At 43.4% G+C, this 18,655-nt stretch overlaps 2 protein-coding genes across 2 annotated transcripts; both read left to right on the top strand.

The window, feature by feature from the left end:
• The first annotated feature begins 3,384 nt into the window (after nucleotides 1-3,384).
• LOC104419125 (probable metal-nicotianamine transporter YSL6) lies at nucleotides 3,385-8,125 on the top strand. Its single transcript, XM_010030677.3, has 7 exons — nucleotides 3,385-4,157; nucleotides 4,769-4,941; nucleotides 5,132-5,229; nucleotides 5,566-5,703; nucleotides 5,864-6,053; nucleotides 6,265-6,397; nucleotides 7,035-8,125. The coding sequence occupies exons 1-7, from the start codon at nucleotides 3,419-3,421 to the stop codon at nucleotides 7,967-7,969; spliced, it is 2,406 nt and encodes an 801-aa protein (XP_010028979.2). The 5' UTR covers nucleotides 3,385-3,418; the 3' UTR covers nucleotides 7,970-8,125.
• An 8,351-nt stretch (nucleotides 8,126-16,476) lies between these two features.
• Nucleotides 16,477-18,267, top strand: LOC104419124 (transcription factor TCP20). The gene is made up of 2 exons (XM_010030676.3): nucleotides 16,477-17,916; nucleotides 18,022-18,267. Exon 1 carries the CDS (start codon nucleotides 16,604-16,606, stop codon nucleotides 17,672-17,674), a length of 1,071 nt encoding a protein of 356 aa, XP_010028978.2. The 5' UTR covers nucleotides 16,477-16,603; the 3' UTR covers nucleotides 17,675-17,916; nucleotides 18,022-18,267.
• The last annotated feature ends 388 nt before the right edge of the window (nucleotides 18,268-18,655 follow it).

Here is an 18,655-nt window from a genome sequence, read left to right as displayed (position 1 = left end):
CCTACTCAACTCCATCTCACTCCGTCTTTTTCTCTCTCGCTCTTGGATCAACCTCCATTTGAGATCACAGCCGGCCTCTGCGTGACCTCAACCCAGCATGGTGGTGCCGGTGCTGTGTTGTCCTTGCCGATGATGGTGGCGGTGGTTGTGTTGTCATTTGTGGTGACAGCAATGGCAACTCTATCTGTAGTGGAGGGCAGCGTCCTTGCCCAATCTATGGTGGTGGATTAAATTGGCAATAATTAAAAAAAAATTATCATCAAATTGACAAGTTATCAAAAGATTAAATTAACAAAATCAAAAAGTTTAGAACTGTATTTACAATTGTTGAATACGTTCAGAATTTTTGGGATAATTTTTATTATATAATTAATGGCCCTAATGACAAAGTCGTCCATGCCGATTAACGTCATCAAATTTCTTTTTAATGGAAATACCAAATTGAGCCAATTTTGAAGAGTTCACTTACTTAATCAAAACCAAAAGATAACTTAGATACTTACTATATCATTACTCTTTACTACAAAGACCTCACACATGTCACGGAGTATTCATAGAGTTACTAAAAGAAAGTCATTTGGTTTGACAAAAAAGAGAGTCATTCACCACAAGGTAAGGGTAAGTAACATGCACCGACTGAACCAAGAACCATCCAGACCGGATTGAACCGACTGATTGGTTTGCTTCTCGAGAGAGCTAGTCTAGTTTCCAATTCCAAGGGAGATCCAGGTCGGACCAGATATTTATATAAATGTTTTTAATTTATTACATGTGAGCTGATATTTTTAGATGTAAGCCAATTAAGCCAATTTTGAAGAGTTCACTTACTTAATCAAAACCAAAAGATAACTTAGATACTTACTATGACATTACTCTTTACTACAAAGACCTCACACAATCAATCACACATGCCACGAAGTATTCATAGAGTTACTAAAAGAAACTCATTTGGTTTGACCAAAAAGAGAGTCATTCACCGCAAGTTAGGGGTAAGTAACATCGACCGACTGAACCAAGAACCGTCCGGACTGGATTGAACCGGCTAACTGGGTTTGCTTCCCGAGATAGTTGGTCTGGTTTCCAATTTTGAGGGAGAACCAAGTCGGACCAGATATTTATATAGATGTTTTTAATTTATTACACGTGAGCTGATATTTTTAGATGTAAGATGACATTTCCTTCAGGTTCCGTCAATATCATTAAAAATGACCCATAGAACAAGCAACCTTCCATCTCATTCTCTTTCCCAAGTATATTAGATTCCTCTGGCCAGCAATAGACTAGCCCATACAGCAGGATCATTATGAGCAGAGAACTCATGTTCTTCATGGCCTACAGAGCTCCCCTGAAGCCGTTGAACCCATGGAGCTTCGACTCGAAAGCGCCGCCTATCTCCTCGAATCTCAGTGGGAGTGGCCTGAACTTCATCCCCATGAGTGCCCTGTTCTACTTCTCCAGCCCCGCGGCTTCTCTCCTGCGTCCATCCATCGTCCTAAAAACCAGCTTCAAATCAGAACACACGGTGTGCGCTCCACTGGTTTCACTGGACCGTCCAGGAACCGGAACGGACTGATCCAAGTACAGGCGGATCAGTTCCCGATCCTTGAAACTAGAAACCAATCCGTCTAATCTGGTTCCCGATTCCCTAGTGGGAATTGATCACCCGTAATGCAAGTAGCAACTCGTTGGTTTGAGGTAGGCAGGCCCTGTCATCGTAACCCATCAAGATGTCAAAGGCTTCAAGCTATTTCGTAAAAGCGAAATACGTGCATTTGACATTGCGAACGGATTTGAATTCATGAGCCAGTACCGATGGACAGCCACCACCGACGGTGGCCATTGCTAGCTCCAGCTCTTGCAAGCAAGCCCATGCGAAATGTAACTCGGCTCGGGTCGAGAGACAGTCCATGATAGTTGGATTTGGGCCAGGGAGCTGACCCCGTTAAGCTTTTTCCAAAGGGCCATTTTGTTCTCTCTCTCTCTCTCTCTCTCTCACCCTCTCTTTCTGGGCAACAGAATATTGCCCAAGCCCACTGAAACGATGGGCTCGCTCGGCTATTGGCAAACATATCAACCCCTCAAAGCCATAACACAGTTTAAGAAATACTAAAGAATCTCCGGCTACATATATATATATATATATATATATATATATATATATATATATATATATATATATATATATATATATATATATATATATATATATATATTTTTTTTTTTTTATGACCGTGGAACTGCCTCGCAGCTCCGGCTACATTTATTCCGTAGAAAATCAATAATTAAAAAATATGTATTTTCCAAAATAATTACTTGTTGCTCGAAATAAATAGTTGAAGAAAAAAATATTTTCATTATTCAATGACCATTTATATCTAAACATCTTTTTGCATGACAAAAATTATTTTTCATCCATTTAATTTTGTAAGTAAAATAAGAACTTATTTGGTTTTTGCATGACAAAAATTATTTTTCGTCCATTTAATTTTGAAAGTAAAATAAGAACTTATTTGGTTACATGCTAGATAGTACATATTTCTAATAAAAAAACAGAAATCTATTCGATAACGCTTTTACTTTCGGAGAATAGATTGGAACGGCAATCAATAACTTAAAAAAAAAAAAAAGTTGTTTCTTTATTCCTAGGAACAATTATAGAATCAAATATTCTCTCTTTTTTTTCTTCTTCTTCTTCTTCTTCTTCCTCTACCCAGTCGCCTGCCTGGCAATGGCCAACGATCAGCCAATTGAGGGCCAATGACCTCACCATGGCTAGGTGAGCTCAGCCACCTTGGCTGGGCAAGGTGACTGGGCGAGGTAAGCGAGGCCAAACTCGCCCAACCATTGATAAGGCTCAACCTCCCTTGGCCACTATGAGGCTCGAGTTGATAAGGCCAGCAAGGTCGTTAACGATCAACTGGAGGAAGAAAAAAAAAATGAAAAAAGAAAAAAAGAGAAAAGCGTAATAAATTTATTTAAAAAATTAAAAGAAATTCTAAGTCACAAATAAATTTGAGAATTGTACCAAACATATTTTTAACTCGAAAATATGATTTTTATGCGGTTACCAAATATTTTTGAACGCTTAAAAACTCGGTAGGGGAATAGAATAATTACTAAACACGTCTTAAACGATGCATTCTCCACAAAGCAAATGAAGCCGTAATGCCCCATCCCTTTCCCATTCCAGGGAACGAAGCCGTCAGCATCAAACACCAGATTTCAACCAACACTCGAGATTCCATCCATGCGCCTCTAGACAATTTATAGTTACTTCCTCCCATCTACCTCGATTCCCAAGTCCCGATCCGTCAGCATCAAACGCCGGCCAAGAAAAAGATAAGCCTCCCCCCCACTCCCTCCCTCTGGTCCCCAAAAAAGCATTGAATGCGAGAGGCGCTGGAACTGCCCCATCCCAATGCCACCGCCTGTCCGAAAGTCAGCCCCCCCAATGGAACGGAATCCTCGTTATCCCAAATATTCAGCTTCCCGATGCTCAATTCATTACCAACCAAAAACGGGGGCACACTCCGAAAGAAGAGAGGAGACCTGGTTTAACACGCGAGCCGTGTCGCCGGGACACGCGGCGCCTCCTCATTGGCCCCCTCGAGCCGCAACCCCGTCTTCCTCGCGGCCCTCATCTCCGGAAGATTTAGCCACCAGCTCTTCAAACCTTCCTCCCCTACCATCTACCCTTCCCTCCCTCTCTCCATCATCATCGTCGTCGTCAACGTCATCGGATCAGTCAATTTGCCCCCTCTTTCTCTCGCGCTCGATTCCGTCCCGCACGTCGCCGTCGATGGGTACCGAGATATCGGAGCCGCTGCTGCCCGATCCGCGCAAGGGCGGCGCCGACGGTGGCGGGGAGGGGGACGGGGAGGAGAGGATCCCGGATTGGAAGGACCAGATCACGGTCCGGGGGCTCGCCGTCAGCGCCGTCCTGGGGAGCCTGTTCTGCATCATCACCCACAAGCTCAACCTCACCGTCGGCATCATCCCGTCCCTCAACGTCGCCGCGGGGCTGCTGGGGTTCTTCTTCGTCAAGTCGTGGACGGGGTTCCTGTCGCGGCTGGGCTTCTCCGTCACGCCCTTCACTCGCCAGGAGAACACCGTGATCCAGACCTGCGTGGTGGCCTGCTATGGGCTGGCCTTCAGCGGTCAGTTCTTCTTCTTCTTTTCTTTTTTTTTTTTTTTTTTCAGCACGTCGAATGTAGATTGGCTCAGTGGTTTTTTTTTAAATGCTGATTGCAGTTTGAGCTCTGTTGTTGCTGTTAGCTGAGCTGCATTGGGCAATCAAATGGGTGCTAAAAAGCTTAAATTTACTGTTGTAGTGGAATTGCCATGCGTTTTCTGTCCATTCAGTGGTGGTTGCTATCATCGTTGGCAATATCTTTTAGAGTGCTAATGGAATTGAAGTTCTGTCGTGCGATTTCTTTTATCGAGTTTATACGACCGTGATGATTTCTGGTGGGGTGTCTATTTGGAAGAATTTTCCATCTAACCAAAAGGAAAATTGGTTTCCTGTATAGAATAGTAAAAAAGAGGCACTATCATCTGCTGATGGATGGAGATGGATGGCATCGGCTTTACATGGTTGATTGTTGTTATGATTCTGATGTATGGTTAGGTCATCTAGGAGATACGGATGCATAAGTTGTCCGATGACTTTCCATTTGAACATCTTCTTAGCAGCACTCTTTCCAACATAAATCTTGATGATCACTTCATAATATTTTATGGGCTTAACTTCTGGTTTGATAATTGACAGGTGGATTTGGTTCGTACCTGATTGCAATGGATGAAAAGACATATCAGCTCATTGGTGCTGATTATCCCGGTAATCGGGCAGAAGATGTTAAAAACCCAGGCTTGGGATGGATGATTGGATTCTTGTTCGTTGTCAGCTTTCTGGGACTTTTTAGCCTTGTTCCTCTTCGAAAGGTTGGTGACGGTAGATACAAGTTATCCATATTATAAATGGAACGGTTTCTGAAAGTGCATACTTGATTTGTAGGTTTACAAACCTATAATCTGAATTATTATGCTGTAAATATATATTTGCAAATATCACGAACAGTACTGCTTGTCATCCCGTCCTAATCTTCTCATTTCCTCTGTTCGATTATCGCAGGTTATGGTCATGGATTACAAGCTTACTTATCCAAGCGGTACTGCAACCGCTATGCTAATAAACAGCTTCCACACAAACAGTGGAGCCGAACTTGCTGGGTAAGGAAGGGTGAAGGAAACCATTTGCTTTATACTGCTCTACTTTCTGCTTGCAAGGAGTTTCAAGCTTTGCAGCTATGAATTTTAGATGATTGGGATTCCATTGAAATGATGGAACTGGAAAATATTTCCCATCTGTAGTCTACATTTACTAGATTTAGTCTTAAAGTGTTAAAAGATTCCTTAAACAAACTGCTAAAAAATTCCTAATCAGGAAAACAGTGTAAGCTGCTAACATAGCTTTAGTCTGTAGACTCTTTACAATCTTTCTTTACTCGGGATATCTCTCTTAATTAGTTGTGCGTTTTATGATTTTCTGCTGTGTTGATTTCCCAGCAAGCAAGTTAGTTGCCTTGGAAAATACTTGAGCATAAGTCTATCATGGAGCTGCTTCAAGTGGTTCTTCAGTGGTATTGGCGATTCATGTGGATTTGATAACTTCCCCAGCCTTGGCTTGACTCTGTTTAAGAACACGTAACTCTCTCTCTCTCTCTCTCTCTCTCTCTCTCTCTCTCTCTCTCTCACATACACACATGCTTGCGCTGCTAAGCGTCGACTTTGCATGTTTGACTTCCAGCACTTGCTAAACTGCGTGAGGAGTTTGTGCTGATCATGTGTCACGCTCTTCATGCAGGTTCTATTTTGACTTTAGCCCAACTTATGTTGGATGCGGACTAATCTGTCCCCACATAGTTAACTGCTCTGTTCTACTTGGGGCAATTATATCATGGGGTTTCCTCTGGCCTTTCATTTCGCAACACGCTGGGGATTGGTATTCGGCTGATCTTGGCAGCAATGACTTCAAAGGTCTCTATGGATATAAGGTACTTCACAAGAACATTTATGTTAATTAATAGCTTGGATCCGTATTACTATTAGATAAGCACTGAGCACAAGTTTTGTTGTTAATGTGCTTGGTTGCAAAATTTTGTCTTGGCTGATGAAGATGAGTAGGAGATGGCATATTTTTTTGTGAAATTTTCTCATTGCTTACTCACTTTGGAGTAACTTTTCTCTCTTTCCTCTCTGTTTCAGGTTTTCATTGCTATTTCGCTCATTCTTGGGGATGGTCTCTACAATTTGATCAAGATAATAGGAATAACTGTTAAAGAGATGTTCAACAAAGGCAGCCAGACTAGCAACCTGCCGATCATCATGGAGTCTCTTGGTAAGGACATAAATTGTGTTGTTTTTCTATAATTGAAGCTAGTGGATGAGAAATTGGCCTACTTCTTGTCATTTCATGATGGAAGGGCTTTCTCATATTACGATGGACTGCTTATATAATGAATTCTTAAAATAAAATGCATCCGAAACCTATTTGTGAGCCAAAAAGGTTTATTAGAGCGGTAGAAGATGCTAAGAAATTCTTTCTATAATCAGTGTGGCCAATCTGTTGCATAATTTAGCAAGCACCCTGTATCAGACCTATGGCTTCTTCGAGTCACTGTTGATGTTTTATCTGATTGCTGAATGCCCTTTAGATTAGGTTATCTAATCAGAACACATATTTTGAGCTTCAGTTATTGACTCTGGGTACCTGCTCAGGACAGTAGTATACTCTGAATGTTCATGTTATCTTCTGGTTTTTTCAAACATCTTTGGTTCCAATTTCTTAAAATGGGCATTCACTTTTTAGTTGTAATGTAAAATAAACGCATCTGCTCTACTAGTGCGAGACTCATTTCATTTCACTTTTATTTAGTGCCTGCAGAAGAACATCGTCTTTGAACATCTATCCATAGGCTCACCTTTTTCCCCTTAGATAGCCCTTGTCTAGTGTTTGATTATTGTGAATTATGCAGACAGTGAGAGTTCCAAGATAGTGATGGAGCAAAGGAAAAGAGATCAGGTATTTTTGAAAGACCGAATACCCTCCTGGTTTGCAGCATCTGGCTATGTGGGCCTTGCTGCAATATCCACCGTGACAATTCCAATGATTTTTCCACCTCTTCGTTGGTATCTGGTTCTAAGTTCATACATTATTGCTCCTGCACTTGCCTTCTGCAATTCTTATGGTACTGGCTTAACGGATTGGAGTTTGGCCTCAACTTATGGGAAGATTGGACTCTTCATGATGGCATCTTTGGTCGGGTCTAATGGGGGTGTGGTAGCTGGTTTAGCAGCATGTGGGGTTATGATGGCCATTGTCTCAACAGCCGCTGATCTTATGCAAGATTTCAAGACAGGTTACCTGACCTTATCATCTGCAAAATCCATGTTTGTGAGTCAACTGGTAGGAACAGCCATGGGTTGCATCATCGCCCCACTCACATTTTGGTTGTTTTGGACTGCTTTTGATATTGGGGCACCTGATGGACCATACAAAGCACCATATGCTGTAATATTCAGGGAAATGGCAATCTTGGGCATCCAGGGTTTCTCTGAGCTTCCCAAGAACTGTCTCGCCATGTGTCTAGGGTTCTTCGTGGCAGCTCTGGTTATAAACCTGCTGAGGGACATGACCCCCAAGAAGGTCTCACAGTTCATCCCCATTCCAATGGCTATGGCTGTTCCATTCTACATTGGAGCCTACTTTGCAATCGACATGTTTGTGGGGACTGTAATATTGTTCATCTGGGAGAGAATCAATAGGAAGGATGCAGAGGATTTTGCAGGAGCCGTTGCTTCAGGTCTAATATGTGGTGACGGGATATGGATTATCCCTTCGGCAATACTTTCTATCTTTAGGATCAACCCACCTATTTGCATGTACTTTGGGCCTTCTGCAGGTACCTGAGCCTTGAATCCCACATACCTTCATTGTAATTATACTCTCTGCAGACTTGCGAGTCTGTTGGAATATGTACAGAGGATGCCCGTCACATGATTGGATTGTTCTTTTTCTTTATCTGGAAAGCGTGGAAAGAAAAATCTGAAGTTTGTTTTTCCAGTAGGATGGATTGGTGTGCGTGTGCGCATGCAGGCCCCTGCGTCGGTCAGTCGCACTTGGGTCACTATGATGAGCAATGTCACAGCAGTACTTTCTGTGTTTTCCCCTTCTAATTGCTCAGCCTTACTCGATTTGCATCTTACCAAACCCCATCAATTCACCCCTAGGACGACCGTCTCCAATATAACTCTTTTAGCTGGAAAAGCTATGCAGACAAACTTTCTTTGCATGGCAGGTTTTTCCTCAATTAGAATGAATGTGTTGGTTTGGTAGGTGGGCAGGAAGATTGGACCCAAGATGGCTTTGAGCTTTATAGGTGAAACGCAGGACGAGCTTCTAGAAATGAACCACTTTTTCTAAAATGGGGGTGACATATCTACTCGTTAGCATGTAGGCGTCTTTCTCACATTCTGGTTAGGTCTACTTTTTGTCGCCAACGCAATGTCAGTAGTCTCAACTAACTGGAAGCAGGGGACCTTCTCAAATGCGCAAACATCCAGCGGCTGAGCTAGATCTTGCCATCCAAGCGATCCTCAAAGTAGAGAGAATTGCGTATTGCTTTTTGGCCCGGCCAGGTTCGATCTTGATCAACTTCGATCAGGTCGGACTTTTTATACGTAGAAGGGGAAGAACATACAACCATCCGGAACCCACTGTCTCGCGCTTCGGATCTTGGTGGAGCCTGCGCGGGCTGCCAAGTCCTCAGATCAAGTACACTAGCTGCTGCACCAGATGAAAACGGTTTAGGGCGCGTTTGGTAACGATTTTGTTCCCGGGAGTAGATTCGATCGGGCGATTCTTTTTATTCTCGTTCCCAGAACTCGATTCTAAGCATTTTAAGCCGTTTGGTAATTGTTCAAAATTTCCGATTCGGAATAGAATTGCGTTTGGTACCGTGTTCATTAATTTTGTTCCAAATCAATTTCTTTTAATTTTTAAATAATTTTTTTACTTTTCATTTTTTTCTTTTCATTTTTTTTTTCTCATCTTCTTCTTCTTCTTCTTCGGCCGATTAGGGACCGATGACCGACCTGGACGAGGGCGGCGACCTCACCGGAGCGTCGTCGGCCCGGCGAGGCCGGCCTCGTCGGGCCGAGCCTCGTCGGCCGACTGGCGAGGCTCGGCCTCGCCAGATCGGGCGAGGCCGAGCCCCACGGTGGCTAGGCCGGCCTCGTTGGGGTTGGGCGAGGCCTACCGGGCCACGGCGGGCCGGGCGAACCTCGCCGGTGGCCAGCAAGCCTCGCCTAGCCACTTAGGTGGGCCGGGCGCCCCGGCGAGGCTCGGCCTCCCTAGATCCGGCGAGGCCTCGCCCGCCCGGCGAGGCCCGCTGGCCACCGCAAGGCTCGGCCTCCCAGATCCGGGCGAGGCCGAGCCTCGCCCGTGGCCGGGCTTGCCTCCGGCGAGCTCGCCGGGACCGGCATTTGCGGCGGCGGGCGGCAGGCGGCGGTAGACGGCGGACGGTGGCGGGCGGTGATGGACGGCGGTCGCGAGATTGGCCGAAGGGAAGAAGAAAATTTCTTCATTTTGATTCTCAAATTGTTCCCAGGAACAAGAATCAACTTTTTTATTCTTCGATTCTATTCCCAATGCTATTGCGAACAAAAATTTTACCAAACACGATTCTAAAAATAAACCGATTAGGGAACAAAGAATCGGAATTTGGCCTGTTTGGATGGTTACCAAACAGGGCCTTAAACGCCAAACAAGCGAGATCTCTAACCTTACTGGCTGGGGAAAAGCTTCGACCTATGTCACCAGCATCAGCTGGTTTTCTGCTTTCTAAAGCAAAGGAGATGGCTTTTTCCTGCTACTTTCAAATCATGTCCTCTTAATTTATGTGCTTTAATGATACCGCTCAATTAACTAAGCAGTTGGGCTTCTTGATTTACATATCTTTCCCGGCAAGTGTCCGTGATGGGATCGGTCCCACTTGCTAGACCATCAATTTGCTGCTGCCTATATGAAGACTTTAGTGGAGATACAGGAACCGTCACGAGCCTGATCTTACCATGCCTTCGCGATGATAGGATAGAATCGACGAATCAATGGAAACACAATTACATACTTCTTTTATAGGAAGAGGAATGCGAATATTGTTATGAATTCGAAATCGAAGCTTATCGGTCATACCAATAAATGCTTCTGCAGCAAATGGAATTTCCGGATTCAATAAGCAATCTAAGAAAAGCATTTGATTACTATGCTTGGCTAGATCGAAGATAGATTAGCCGTGAGTGGATTATATGTTTCATGCGGGACTCCGTTCTCTCTTCCCTAGGTAGAAAGATGTGAACTTCATGGGCCATAGAAGTTGGCAATCATTGTTCCCAGTTTTTTTTTTTTTAAAGGATAGACGCTTTCAACCTACCATAGAAATTTGATTCTGTTGGTGAAAGAGAAATCTCCTTTTTTCCCTCAACTTTCAAGCTGATTCCACTACAAACCCCACAAAATTCTTGCAGATGAGGCAGATGGCAGAGGTTTTGTGCCCTCACACTAGATATGTTTTGGGACCACTTTGTACCCAATTGGAATCTATGCTTTGCCAGAACTGTCAAAGCGCTCTTGAATCTCAAGACTCCCACCTCAGAAGGGCCTGTCCATCACCAGCAGTTGATGGGCTGCAGTATTAGTTAAAAGTGAATACTTAATTAATCAAAACCCATCAAATTTATGCATTATGTACTTAAAAATTGCGAAGAAAGTGATTTTTGGTGCTAAGTTGATTGGGATTTCGATATGCGTTGCGTCATTTTCAATGACATAATAAAGATAAAAGATCATTGACCAAACCAAAACTCTTCAAGTGGAAAGGGGAAAGAAAGGGATAGGCCTTGTTTGGATGGTGACATGAGAGGAGAACGGGTGAGGTCCATTCTTCCCTATCGAAGAGAAACAAAGAGGGGCCATTCAGTTAGAGATTCCTTCTCTTGTGGCTTCTTTTATGGCAGCTCAGCAATTTGATGAGGTTGTGGTTGGCTTCCCCCTATTTAATGTGGTGCAACTACTTCCTCCTTTTTCCAATCTCACTCATATTCTCCACATCCCTTTCCTTCATGAAAAAAGAAAATCACCCCGTTGATGCATTTGGAAACCACGTTCAATTGCCATGATAGTCAAGGAGTCGGTCGAATCGACAAAACGATTGGGATTTCACTTCTTTTTTCAAAGAAGCATGAGATTTCAAGCACAGTTCCTGCTATGCACAATGTCAATGTCGATCTAACTAGCCATCGGGACAAGATTAAAAGCCCCTCTCATGTAACATGTGGAATTTGATCAATCAATGTGAACACATTCACCTAGAAAGTCTAATCCAAAAGCTTCAGCCAATAAGTAGAGGGAGACCACATGTATATAAAAGGTATATAAAACTCACTAAAAAAAAAAATCCTCCACGAACCTTCCGATTCCAACGTGAGTGGCCCACTATTGACTGCTATCTTAGAATCGTTCCCAGAAGATGAAAGCGAAGTTTTTCTCCGTTTGCGCCAGAATAGAAACGTCGATTTCCTTGTTGGAGAACAGGCAATTTGGATGGCATGGCATGCTTTGGGACATGGCTTTCGGTGGTATTTCCACATTTAGGATATCAAGCCAACTGAAACTGCGGCGAGATTAGTGAGAACCCCCAACCCCCCGTAAAGAGAAACTGAAAATGGTCATCATCGGATGCGAAAAGGCAAACCGAAAGGGGCTCCGGTCGTCTGCTGCGATCTGCACCGCGATTGAGCTTTGGCTGCGTTAGGCTGATTGAAGAAGCAATTGTCAATGCCCAAATCTCTTTTCCATTACCAGAAAGACTAAGCGAACTTTTGTTGATGGTTTTCCTGCGAGGACGCGCGTCGGACAACGTCGTACACGGGTTCAATAGGAAGAGTCGTGTGCAAACTTGACCTCTAGACGAAGCTGTTCATGATGTGTGTTTTAGATTTTGACCTGGCCCATTGGATTTGGGTTGGAGATGTGCTAAGGGGATCACTAATGCATGACATCCTCCGCCTTCTCTTTCTCGCCAAAAAAAAAAAAAATACTCCATCAACATCAAAGATAATAAAGTAACTATACAAATTACCTAATCAGTCCTAAACCTATTATATGAATGTCAATTTAGTTCTAATTTTTTTCAATTTTGCTTATCAAGTCTAAGACATTTGTATGAAATTTCAATATACTCATTTTGATCAATTTTCACTAGAGATCGCTAACATGACAATCTAGTCATTGCCGGCTGTCTTACGTGACGCATCACCACATTAGTGACTGCATTAAAGTTTCGTACTAAGAATTTAAACTAAATTGTCATCTATATAATAGGTTTAAGACTAATTTAACAATTGATGGAAAAATATTGGGTAGATTTTATTTATGACCAATCACAATTTAGAAATTATTTAAAGATATGTGCTTTTTAATTTGATTGACTCAATCTATTAGACCAAATCTAATTAATACAGGGGATAGTATTTAGTTCTTATTGAAGGCCAGAATTTGAAGTTAACTTTGTATACTTATTCAATAAAAAAAAAATCCACATTCAATCGAGCAGTCTAATCTATCAAATATTTCCTACCTAGAAGTAAAGATATTATCAAGTCAAGTGGAACTAATACTAGAGATGAGCATGGATCCAGGGTGAAATCGAGAAGTAGACTGAACTAAGGAATCAGTCTAGTTCCAAATTCTCGTGGTTCTTGGCTCCATAGAAAGTGGAACCAATATTATGCGATGCAATTCCTGGTTCCCGGGTAAATCGAACTAGAAATTGAAAAACTAGATGAGGATTCAATCGACTATGGCTACGTATTTTTAAATTTATATTGTTTATTTTATTTTACATGTTCATCTTTATGGATTGTTGCTATTGACAAATGGTGATTTTTGTTATTGTGTTCAATTCCATTTTACTTAATTAAGAATTAAATAAATAATAAATAATAAATAATAAATGAAAAAAAAAAGAATAAATTGGGTGGTTCTCAATTAGACCTTGGAATCTATTGATGAAACAGGTTTTAGCTTCAAGAGTACACGGGGTAAGTTCTAGAATCTAAAAACTACCGAACTAGTTTCGATAAGATAAGTTCCAAGCTAAATCTAAACCGACCCCGAAACTGCTCACCCTTAGCCAATACACTACTAGGCTCAAGCACTAGACTCGACTCGAATCACACACTCAGCACTATAAGTCTAGCACAAGCTTGATCGAGTATGACATGCTCTACTCAAGCTTGGCTCGAAAAGCAATCAAGAAACTAGAGCTCAACTCAACTAGGCCTTATATTTGTGCCAGAGGACACTATATAAAATGTTTAGATATTTGGCGTATAATTTAATGAGTGTGCAACCTCTAAAGAAATTCCAGATACTCTAGAAAGCTCGTAAGCTTATTTATATAAGCATTAGCCATCTCGAACTCAGCTTGAGAAGGTACTCGCGTAGCTCAGGCTAAAAAGATTTCTTTACCTCCATGAGGTCCAAAAAGTTAATATGAATGGTACGTTAGCTCTTGGAGTTTGTTGGTTGATGGTGAAATCTTTGAAATTAAGCCACGTCTCGCGGCACTGATGGGAAGTAACTAAAACCGATGCTGCCTTGATTGAAGCTCTCCATTCCATGGTGCTCCCTCCATTCTCCCATTATCTCACCAAAGGCTTATCACCACTCACACCTTTTTTGAGGACAAAAAAAAAAGAAAAAGAAAAAGAAAAAGAGGAGGGAGGCGTAGAGAGAGGCTTATGATCATGACCAAACATGCATGCAAATATTCAATCTTATCTCTCTCTCTAGAAAATAATGATTGAGCCTCAAGAGGGAAAACCCTAATATGAAAGCGATGATCTTTTCTCCATTCCCATCTTTGAAAAAACACAAGAGGGGGTGTGTGCATTGATGTATATTTCAACAGCTAGCTTTCAAGAAAGAGGAAGGGGGGAGGAAGGGGGGCCTCCTTTTGTCCCCACGATGGGAAGCACCTGTGACCCCCAATTCAATCGCGTACGCACACATACTCCCCATCCCCATCCCCATCCCCATCGCCATCATCATCCTCATCATCATCGTCATCACCGTCATCCATATCATCATCATCGATGGCAACCCCTCCCATCGAATTGGTCTTCTCAACATCAAAGCTAAAGCTAAGGAAGAAGATAAAAAGAAAGGGGAAAAGAGCCAATCATTCCGTCCCTTGTGTGATTCATCCACAATTCCTAAAGTCATTTGCTTCTCGCTCAAGTTGAGAGACTAATGATGAAAGATAAAAGCAGATAAATTTAATTATTCCGAGTGAGATAGTGGAATGGGGTCTGCATTATGGTGACAGAACAATTCATGCAAGTTTTTTTTTTTTTTTTTGGTGATTTTTTTTGGTTGAATCTTCTACGAAACGCAAGCCCGCCATCTGCGTCTCTCACACTTATAAATTTTTCGTTCATACCCATAATTAGTTTTTTCAAGAGCTAGCATATATAAAGAGTCAGCGGGATAATTCTAAGTAAAATATTGAGTTGGTCTAAAAAATCCAAAATTTTCACGGTCCCTGTAAAAGAACACAAGTTTTCACGAGGAGACTTTAACATGATCCGTTTTCTCTTCCTTTACATTGAATTCGTGGCTCCTATGATAGGGAAGAAAAAGAGGCCCTCACAAGTCATTCAAACATGTCATCCTTCGCGATTTTGAATTCCGAAGTGACTTTAGGCTAATTATACCCAACCGGTCATGCCTCATCATCATTTGACTTGACATTTGAATTCTTTATCTTTCGGACCAAAATACGAGTCCGCGGCCTCAAGGGTTCATCCGCGGTACGCCACTAGAAGTAAGGAATACGTGCAAATAGTGTATCAAGACGTGTCAATCCACCACCAGCTCGATTTCCTTTTCTCTTTTTTCCTCTCTTTATTTTTTTCCTGTGGGAAAGCTCGTGTGAGTCATCAAAGGAACGGGATAAAATAAAATAAAATAAAATAAAAACACGAAATTCCTTGACCGAAAGCGGCGGATCCTGGAGATATACACTGGAGAGGCTCCTCAAGTCAAAAGAAATTGGAAAAAAAGAAGAAATTTATGTGCGTGTGTATATATAACGATTAATCATCCTCCAACCCCATTGATTAACACAACGATTGTTAAATTAATGAAAATTTATGAAGCCAAGGGTACCGAAAGAAGAAATCGGGGCAGATAATCGAAAGACGGTTTTTCCATACGAGACATTAAAGAAAGCCGCCGGGAGTTATCGCCTTGCCTTAATGAAATGGTGTCACCTTTGTCCATTGGAGTGAATTCGAAGAGGAGGACCTTCCCGTCCTTTTCTCCAGCTGTTCCTCTGCTTCCGACCTTAAAAAAATAAATGTAAAAATAAATAAATACGCCTGAGAATCTCTCTGTCTGTCTGAGACATTCAGCTGCTCGCAGCTTACGCGAGCGCTCGAGGTCACATAGATCCCCCACAACACAGAACCCCACGGAGATCTTGGAGATGGAACTTCCAGGGCCGGGCCCATGGAACTCCTCTGTGGGGCCCAATGGGGCCCACCCGCCCCGACCGGGATGAACAAAAGTGAAACGAGTTAAAGCTCCCCTTTTTAATGCTCCGCAAAAACCAACCCAAAAAAGGAAAAATAAATAAAATAAATATCAGAGCGGAGCGAGGAGCAACCGACGCACTCCCTCTGTCTGGACCGGTCTGGTCCGTTACCTGCGGAGTTTTCATCTCATTCTGTTCCGATCCCATGCATTAATTATCATCACGAGCATAGCATCATCTCTCTCTCTCTCTCTATCTGTGAGATTTTTGATGGGCCTGGAGTGGGTTAGAAGCAAACCCCACCACCAACCCGACACGTGTCGCGGCGGCGGCCCTCCACCTCGGAAGTCGACTCGTGCTCTTTTTTCCCCTCCCCTCTTCAGGACATGGTCATTGCAATAATCGGATTTGGTCGGGAATGTGGGAATGAGGGTGGCTCGTACTGCGGTGTCCCCGCGAGGAAAATCGCGCCTCTAATTTCTGGTTTTCGGGGGGGCTTGCAGAGTCTGGAGGTTGAAGTGGGCCGGGGTGACCCGCTTTCGGACCGGTCAAGAACCCGAGATACGCTCTTGTCTTAACGGGGTAGAAATATATGACCCCAAAAAAAAAAAAAAAAAAAAAAAAAAACAGAGTAGAGACGAAAAATAACGCAGCCTCGACGAAGACCCTGAAGTAAAAGCTTTAAAGAAAAGTCGTATACTTTTTTTTTTTTTTTCTTTTTACCCGACTTAATTTTTAAATTTCTCTCGGGGTCTGTCTGTCTGTCTGTCTGTCATGAAGACATTGCCAAAAACAGTGAAAGCTCATCAAAGTCTTAAAAAAAAAAAAACCTCCTTTTTTTTTTTTTTTTTTTGGTCCTTGCCTCTGTCGTTTCTCTTTCCTTCTTTTTTTCCTCTTCAATCGGAACGACGGAGAAACGCGCACCCTCTCCTCTTTTGGCCCTGTTCATGGATCCCAAGGGCTCCAAGCAGCAGCAGCATCAGCAGCATCATCATCAACATCATCAACATCAGCAGCAGCAGCAGCAGCAGCAGCTGGAACATCAGGAGCAGCAGGTGCCCAGTTTCTTGAGCCTACCGCCTCAGTCCCACCACCACCACCACCACCATCACCATCAGCAGCAGCAACAGCAGCAGCAGCAGCAGCAGAGGACGACGGCTCAGAACATGGAGGAGAACAAACCGGCGGAAATCAAAGACTTCCAGATTGTGATTGCGGACAAGGACAGCGAGCAGAAGAAGCAATTGGCCCCCAAGCGGAGCTCCAACAAGGACCGCCACACCAAGGTCGAGGGCCGGGGCCGGAGAATCCGAATGCCCGCCCTATGCGCCGCCCGGATTTTCCAATTGACCCGCGAGCTCGGCCACAAGTCCGACGGCGAGACCATCCAATGGCTCCTCCAGCAGGCCGAGCCCTCCATCATCGCCGCCACGGGGAGCGGCACCATCCCGGCCTCCGCCCTCTCCGGCGCCGCCGGGTCCGTCTCCCAGCAGGGCGCCTCCATATCGGCTGGCCTGCACCAGAAGCTGGACGACCTGGGAGGGCCGAGCCTCGGGCCGGGCGGCCGGCACCCCTGGGCAATGGCCGGCGGGGGCGGGAATTTGGGAAGGCCCCATCACGTCGCCGCGGGTATGTGGCCCGGGGTCGGCGGGTTCGGGTTCGGATCGGCATCGACATCTGCGGCTGCCGCCCCGGCGAATTTGGGGGGCGAGGGGCCCAATTACTTGCAGAAGATCGGGTTCCCGGGGTTCGACATGGCGGGTGCTAACATGGGTCACATGAGTTTCAGCTCAATTTTGAGTGGGAGCATGAGTAATCAGCAGTTGCCTGGATTGGAGCTCGGGTTGTCAGCTCAAGAGGGTCATATTGGGGTGTTGAACCCACAGACTCTGAATCAGATTTATCAACAGATGGGTCAGCAAGCGAGGTCGCAACAGCAGCATCAGCATCAAGAACATCAACACCAGCAGCAGCAATCAGCAGCCAAGGATGATTCTCAAGAGTCAGGAGGACAGTAGTGGAATTTTTTTCTCTCTTGAAAATGATTATCGAAATTCGAGATGAGAGGAGGAATTTAGGGGAGTTTTTTTTGGGGAAGATGCGTGTTTTTCTGGGTCGTAATGGCGTTTCTTCTATATTGTACCTAGTGAGTTCATATTTTTGGAGATGGAACATATTTTTCTTTCCCGAGGGAACTGGATTTGGTCTGCTTCCTCCAAAAATTTCTTCCAATTTCATGGCCTTGAGTCTCCATATACAGGTAAATGGAAGGACTTTTGGAATTCGATCCTTTTTGCATTGATTGGAGAAGCATTTCTTATTGATCAATCATGTGGTTTTTGGTTTTGTGTTGTCCTTTTTGCAGATGAGAGGTTACACAAGCAAATAGCTTGGGTTTGAGCTTTGAGGTTTTCTTCTTACTTATTTCAGAGGTGTGTTGATAGTGTAGAGATCCATCTTTAGTCATTGATTCTGTCTAGGCCCCAATGGAGTGGCGATCTGCTCGTTTGTGAAATCAGAGTGATTCATAATCATATATGCCAAATTTCTTTCATAACTCTGCTAATCATGGGCTTCACTTGCACGTCGAATGATCACTTCAATAGTTGTTATCATCTGGCTTTCCAATGCGTATCACCCTTCACTCGTAACTGGTAGCTGTTTTTTTTTGCTATGTCATATCTCTACCTCAAATTTTGGCATCCTTTTTCTTGTGTCAAAGTGGCGATATTAAAAATATCATGGTTTTTATCTACTTTCCAAGAAAACCTCTGCATCGATCAAATGTGTTTTTGGTGAATTATGTTTTCTTGAGCCCTGAAGACTGAAGAGTAGTAAGAATTTGTGTAGTTGCCATGTTCTTTCATGTCAGCAGTTTGTTTGTAATCTAGCTGTAAGGTATGAAAATGCTTGAAGCAAATATTTTCATGGCAGTCTCACGTAGGGAATCATTTTAGTTGAAATATGCTGCAAGAAACCTAAGGTTGGTAATTCCTATT

The sequence above is a fragment of the Eucalyptus grandis genome, chromosome 9 (assembly GCF_016545825.1).
Source record: "Eucalyptus grandis isolate ANBG69807.140 chromosome 9, ASM1654582v1, whole genome shotgun sequence".
Classification (NCBI taxonomy): Eukaryota; Viridiplantae; Streptophyta; class Magnoliopsida; order Myrtales; family Myrtaceae; genus Eucalyptus; species Eucalyptus grandis.
Note: the sequence above shows the minus strand (reverse complement) of the source record. Positions and strands in the feature narration are given on the sequence as shown.

What these genes read in the sequence shown, in the direction of transcription:
- LOC104419125 (XM_010030677.3), top strand. Translation starts at nt 3,419, where the DNA reads ATGCCACCGCCTGTCCGAAAGTCAGCCCCCCCAATGGAACGGAATCCT. An exon ending in TTGACTCTGTTTAAGAACAC is followed by an intron (nt 5,704 to 5,863) that starts GTAACTCTCTCT and finishes CTCTTCATGCAG; the next exon opens with GTTCTATTTTGACTTTAGCC. An exon ending in AAGGTCTCTATGGATATAAG is followed by an intron (nt 6,054 to 6,264) that starts GTACTTCACAAG and finishes TCTCTGTTTCAG; the next exon opens with GTTTTCATTGCTATTTCGCT.
- LOC104419124 (XM_010030676.3), top strand. Translation starts at nt 16,604, where the DNA reads ATGGATCCCAAGGGCTCCAAGCAGCAGCAGCATCAGCAGCATCATCAT.